The sequence below is a fragment of the Eptesicus fuscus genome, chromosome 18 (assembly GCF_027574615.1).
Source record: "Eptesicus fuscus isolate TK198812 chromosome 18, DD_ASM_mEF_20220401, whole genome shotgun sequence".
In the NCBI taxonomy this organism is placed as follows: Eukaryota; Metazoa; Chordata; class Mammalia; order Chiroptera; family Vespertilionidae; genus Eptesicus; species Eptesicus fuscus.
Window position 1 is genome coordinate 9,799,515 of NC_072490.1, and position 6,796 is coordinate 9,806,310.

The 6,796-nt window shown below is 38.2% G+C and overlaps 1 protein-coding gene across 4 annotated transcripts in view; it reads left to right on the forward strand.

Annotated features, from left to right (window-relative positions):
- The window catches only part of SACM1L (SAC1 like phosphatidylinositide phosphatase), a 36,051-nt gene that overhangs the window by 13,512 nt on the left and 15,743 nt on the right, over nt 1-6,796 (forward strand). For 2 of the 4 annotated variants that reach the window (XR_008558862.1, XM_008154315.3), the window contains exons 4-8: nt 362-489; nt 2,053-2,202; nt 4,684-4,743; nt 5,559-5,592; nt 6,585-6,686. Coding sequence is in view for 3 of the 4 variants with exons in the window: in XM_008154315.3 (XP_008152537.1) it covers nt 362-489; nt 2,053-2,202; nt 4,684-4,743; nt 5,559-5,592; nt 6,585-6,686 (474 nt within the window). In the remaining variant the exon portion in view is untranslated. The remainder of the gene's footprint in view (nt 1-361; nt 490-2,052; nt 2,203-4,683; nt 4,744-5,558; nt 5,593-6,584; nt 6,687-6,796) is intronic. The other 2 variants (XM_008154322.3, XM_054729690.1) reach the window with 2 other exon arrangements.

Here is a 6,796-nt window from a genome sequence, read left to right on the forward strand (position 1 = left end):
CCTGCGGACTGAAGGGTCCCAGGTTCAATTCCGGTCAAAGGCACATGCCTGAGAGAGAGAGAGAGATCTTCTGTCTCTACTTTGATCTAAGATCATTGCTTTAGCTACCAAAAGCTTTTGTGTTTGTCTTTCTGAGAAAAATAATTTGAACTTTCAGTAGGAATTTTTCTAAATAATATGCTGGTCTTACTATTTATAAATTATAAGATTGTTTTTAAAAAGTATGGGCCTTTTCTCTGTATAGCACAATACAGTCTCATTCGCTAGCCTTTGGAGTTTAAACAACAAGGACCTCTTACTACTTTTTGCATTAGAGTTGTCTTATTTATATTTATCTGAGTTTGGCTTTGCTTTTTTGCAGGAAATTATCTAATTGTCATTACCAAAAAGATAAAAATAGGTGAATTTTTTAATCATGTAATCTGGAAAGCAACAGATTTTGATATTCTTTCTTATAAGAAGACCATGTTGCACTTAACTGATATTCAGGTAAGAAATGGAAGCGCTTACTAATTGTAAAACCCAAAGTAGTACCATAGGAGTGGAGAGGGAGGTGGAATACAAAGAATGTTTGCAGAATTTTTTAACCCTAATTATTTAACCATAAAGCAAGGTCGCTTTACATACTTTTACACATAGCCATAAAATGTATTAAAAAATTCTTCATATATTTAATTTCTCTTGGTTTGTATTTTTAAACTGACTCAATTCTTAACTTGTGAAATTTCATATGGAGAGAAAAGGATAAACAGAAAATGCATGTTCTCAACACCCGATTTTAACTTCATATTTTTTTTTGTAAAAGAAATAAAATGTTAGATACCTTTGAAATTTCACTCATCCTATTGCATTCCCTCTTTCCCCATAGAAAAAGTTTTCTTCACTTTTTCCACCTGTGACTATAAATATGTGTGTACTATTCTATGTGTTCAAACAGTCCTCATTTTGCATGATTCCTGTATGCACGGATTTCAGTTAGCATGGTTAGTTAATATCAGTCCTCGGACAACGTGGTTTATATTTCAGTTATCCTGGTATACTAATTAAAGATTATCCTACTAAAGATGAAAGTGCAGACAAAAAGTGACAACTCTAGGAGTGAAATTCAAATTGAACATAAATGGGGTGTAGAAGAAATAGCTGACTGTGCGAATGCTGATACTGTCGCTGTTCCAGAGACTCTAGATACACAGCCAGAGGTCTCAGTGAAGGTGAACTTCTTAATATTAATGAAGTGCTTATGTCTCATAATTACCAAACATCAACAATTATTTTTAAAATCTTTATTTATTGATTGATTTTAGAGAAAGATAGAGAAACATCCATTTGCTGTTCCACTTATTTATGCATTCATTGATTGATTCTTGTATGTGCCCTGGCCAGGACAACAGTTATTTTTTAAAACACAAGTTAAAATACATGTCAATCTTGGTATTCATTGGGAAAGCCAGCTAAAATGATTATCAGAAAATAAAGATAGATATTACTTTTACAGTAATTTTCTTTTTAATGTAAAAAGAAAAATAATTGTACCCCAACCAATAAAGTTTCTTAAGAACAGGGATGCTATTATTCTCTTGTTATTTACTGGGTTACTGGACCCTTCGTGAATTTATGTTTTTCATTTGACAAATGAGGATAATACTAATCTAGCAGGGTTGTTTTTGAAGGTAAAAGAAAATCTATGTAAAGTATCTGGGACACAGTAGGTCATAACCTGAGTTGGTGACGTTTCATTAAAAGAACTCTTCTGCCTATAGAGTAAAAATTGTGAAGGACATCAAAGGGATGGAGTTCTGCCTCATCAATTAATATTGTCATACATTACACTAGTTATTGAGTATCGTCTGTGAGTCAGGAACTGTCCTAGGTCCTGGGGAAATGGTGAGCATCCATTCCTCTCTCCTCCCCCAACCCAGTCCTTGTCCAGTGATATTTAATAGGGCCAGACTAACAGGTTTTTATTTTCATTCTTTCTTCATGCTTCATGCTGACAGATTCCTTTCAAGTATGAGGTAGATTGATTTTTTTTTTTATCTCCTTTGTTCACAGTTACAAGATAATAAAACCTTCCTAGCAATGATAAACCATGTCTTGAGTGTGGATGGGTTTTACTTTTCAACCACATATGACTTGACCCATACTTTGCAGCGTCTGTCCAACACTAGTCCAGAATTTCAAGAAATGAGTCTCTTGGAAAGGGTAAGCTTAATTGTCAGGTATTTTTACTTATTTGTTGTTTTTTTAAGGGACATATATATTTCTTCCGTAAAAATATATATTGATTTTTCTGAATCCTGGCTGTATCAGGATTATGTATGGGGCTTTGAAAACTTACCATGTTTCAGATATATGTCAATTCCCAATTTAGGACCCCAGTCTGTATGTTACACAGACAGGATTGAGAACCATGATGTAGGTAGTCAGAAATGCAGTATATGTGCTGCCGAAGCGAGCACAGAAATGCAGTATAAATACACACATTGGTAATCCCCTAGCTCTAGGTGTTCTACAGTCTTACAGATATTAGTAACATAATTATGCTTATAAAATAGATGTTCTAACAGGTAGTGAGTGTTCTTTCTGCAGTGGAGTTACAGTTTTTGCAGCTGGAAAAGTAACAACTTATTGACTTAAGAACTTGCTTTTTTTATTTAAGATGGGTTTTTATTGTTTTTTTTTTTTTAAAGATAAATATATCTTTAAAACTGGACCTCAAATTATCTCAACTTAAAAGTGCTGCTGTTCAGGAACCTGGATGATTGCTGTCTTGATTTTTTATTAACAAACCTTAGTTGTATTTTGGCAGCAGAAAGAATTTAAAAGGTTGCTGTCAGTTATGAATTAGATTGGACCATAAGAAATTGCCAGTAATTGACCAGTTTAGACCAATAAAAATGATAATTTCATTTAGTTCAACTTAAATCAATGTTTTAGTTGATTGGCATTATTAAGATTTCATACTCTAATCTAGTACAATTTATGTAGGTTTGGCTGCAAATTCAGATGTAAGCTAAGCAATCAAGAAGTTTGGCTTTTAACTACAAAGAAACTATTGCTTTTTAAAGCAGTTGCTACATTCTGACTCTGCATTTGTCAAATGTCTCTCAGATGCCTGTTGTGGACCAGGCACTGTATTAGCCACTTAGGGACACAGGATGAACTGACATGGCCCTGCATTGTGGGAGCCTGCAGTCTCCTGGGGAAGCGAAGTCCAGGCAATCACAAAACAAGGGGCACTTGCTGCCGTGGCGATTTGTGCCAAGTGTAGCGGGGTCCTGAAGGAAGGTGGGTCTCACTCTTGTCTGCGGAAGTCAGGGACGGCTTTACAAATATAACTTTTGAGCTGAAATTGAATGATGAATAGGTCTTAGTGGTCAGGTGACAACGGGAGGGGGGGGTTCCAGGCAGAGATGGTGACAATATTAGGCTAAACTGAAAAAGAAGCCGTCACATCTGGGGATGGGGAAGGAATATTTTGTCAGCTAATCAAAAGAGTTGTTCAAGTTAACATAGGGAATCACAAAAACGATAAAGGCACCACCTGTGCTTTAAATGTTTTAGCTTCACGTGAAATTTTACCTGGACTGGTCAGTTTTTTTTATGTAGGACCATAGGCTTTTCTTTGTTTTTGGTTCCTTGATTCCTGATTGTCTTCTCTGGATAAATGACATCCATAACACTTCCCAGTTTGAATGTCTAAAGATTTTGACACAGAGCAATCTGTTTGCAGAATCTTATAGATTTTCACGGTGCCATTCCCACTTCTAATTCAGCAGCAGCTTTGTTTCAGCAATTTGCCTTTTATCAAGTTAAATTCCAAAACATTCAGCTTTATAGAAACAGCAGCTTGTTTTTAAATCACATTCACTGATTTATAAAATATTTCGTTGTGTAACTATAACAAGTTCAGCTGGCACAGACCAAAGTGGCACACACACCTGAATCTCGGGAAGTGTACCATCCATCTGGTTATTGCCAAGCGCAAGAGCCACTCCCTGCAACTCTCAGCTCGTGGGGGTGGGGGTGGGGGGGGGGTGGGAGTGGGAAGTTTGTGTCATTGGTGTGTTTTATAAAGAGAATGGAGAGAATTGGTTAATCTACTGAGTTGTTGAAGGAGCTTCTTCTGTATTTACAGTTTGAACATCAGAATGGCCAGAGATGAGATCAGAGAGTTAAGTGGGGGCTGCCAGATCCCAGGCCTGGTGAGGCCATGTGAAGCTTTGGCTCTTTAGATGACAGAGAGCCAGCGAAGACTTCCCAGCAGACAGGAGACCTGACCTACCTGTCCCATTAGATAATTGCTGGCAGCATGTGGAGGGACTGGAGGGAGGGGCAAGGCCAAGACTTGACTTCATTAGTTAGGCTGGAGTCAAGTGCTGCTGAGGTGGTGGGAGTAGGGGTGTAGAAGAGAGAGCGGATTTGGAAGAAGACTTAGGACTATATTGACTAAATATATGAGAAAGGAAGATCCTGAGAGGACTCCCGGGCTTCTGGGCCAGCAGCACTGGCTTGAGGCAGTGAGGAAGGAAACCCAGAGGAGCAGGGCCCGATTTGAGGGGAAGAGTTTTGTTTGGAGCCTGTCAAAGCCACCAGGTGGAAACATTGATTGTCGTAGTTTTCTTTCTGTAGAAACTCACCTTGCCAAGAGATGTTTTATTAATTGTAAAACTTCTCTCGTAGGCAGATCAGCGGTTTGTATGGAATTGTCATCTTCTGAGAGAACTTTCTGCGCAGCCAGAGGTAATGTACACTAAATAAAACCTGCTTATTTGTTACAGTCCAAGTTTTAATTGCATACATAGTATAAATGGCTCCCTAATCACCAAAGATTTGGGTAAATAATTCTAATTTAACTCTGTTTATGACTATTAAACTTGGTTCAGGTCTCCCATCTCACATTGTATCTCCAGTAGGATCCTTAAGTAAAAATACACTGTTTTTATAAGTAAGAGGGAGAGGATGGGTTTTAATGGACGAATAATGGAGAAATGAGGAGCCAGAGCCAAGACCCAGGCAAATGGAGAGCTCTGCATTTGTCTTCCTGTGGGGATGTGATTCCATAGGCGTCACCTTCCTCTGTCCTTAGTTTATACAAATGAAGTACAAACAAGGAGGCCCAACTAGGACGCATAATATAGTCAATCTGGTTAAACAGATTTGCCTAATGGCTTAATTTTTTGTCATGTGCTTTTCTTTTTGGGGACAAGTAGTTTGAGCTGCAGACAGCTAGTGTGGGCACATCTTTCCCTAGAGGAGTGGAGTTGCTGGAGACAAAGTCTGAAAAGGAGGGAGGCAAATGTTCTGCAACTGCAGTGGTTTCATTAGTGTTCCGAAATCTGAGAAGTCAGGCCCAAACAATTATAGCACGTTCTTGAATTTTCTAATTGAATAGATAATGTTACATTAGAGAAATTTCTTTAAAATTAAGTTACCCATAAGATTACTACCTTGTTTATACTCGTATGTTACCTCCTCGTGTGTGAATACATTTTATATAGTGCTGTTTGTTTACTTTTAAACTATATTCCCAAATGTAATGTATGTCTTCATTTCAGGTCCATCGGTTTGCTCTCCCAGTATTACACGGCTGTATCCTTACATGATACTACTCTAGTTCTAGTAGTCTTTGTTTGAATACTGTTACAAGGCAGATTTAGTGACAGCCTCAAATATTGCAGAATCAAATCAAAAGCAATTTCTAATTCTATAATTATCTAATTGTAAGTTTACTTTAAAAACTAATCTTTATCATAGAGATTATAATAAAAATAGGGAAGGAACATGAGCTGGCTGTTGAAGGACAAGCACTATATGCTGAGGAGTGCCTAGAATCAGGACGGTGCCCTGCAGAGACCGAGGTGATCTTCCTGTTTAGGCGATTTTGGAATAGTTTATTCATAAGGAAATAATGTTGTCACAGGCTTAATCTAAAGCTTTAAATAAATGTAGTTTCTTTAGAGGTATAGTCACATGTTTTGCACACATACAGAGAGATCAACAAGATCCAAGGCCCCAAGGCAGGCTCATGCCTCGAGCAGAGAGAGTGGTGGTGTGATCTGAGAAGTAGCTGTGTCCAGATTATGCAGGGCCAAATAGGCCATGCCTTTTACTTCAGCCGTGATGAGAAACTGTTGGGATCTAAACAGAGGGTTGGCATGATAACACAGGCCGAAGGAGAGCAAGGGAGGATGCAAGGAATGATCAGGAGGCAGCCTCAGGAATCCAGGTGAGGGGCAACGTTGCCTAGGACTTAGAGGATAGCAGTTATGGTGGTGAAAATGAGCAGGTTCTAGATATATTTTGCAGGTAGAACTAATGGGATTTTCTGACAAATTGTACGTGGGATATGGAAGAGAGAAGGTTTCTGCAAATCTACTTTTTGACCAGAGTTCATGGAAGGAAGTCATCCACTGAGGTGGGGAAGAGCCTAGAGGTGGGAGGGAGGCTGAGTATTCAGGGTTCCATTCGGACATGTGAAGCTTGAGATTTCTATAGACATCCAGGTAGGTTTAGTCAGACCAAGCTCCTCTCTTTCATACCCGTGATTTCTCTGTATGTTACATTTACTTAATGTAGTTAAGTTATTACTATGCACTCGTGTTCTATTAATGGAAAGTACTTTGATTGGATTCTTATCTCAAGGAGGAGTTGCTTCAGAGCTGGCGTGCGCTATTACGTGAGAGGTAGGATTAATTTTGTTCGCATGCTGCAGTTCTGGGTTATATCTGTCACTACTGAATGTTTTGTTTTAACAGTGATATGACTGTAATCTTTTGTATTTTATTTTTCGTCT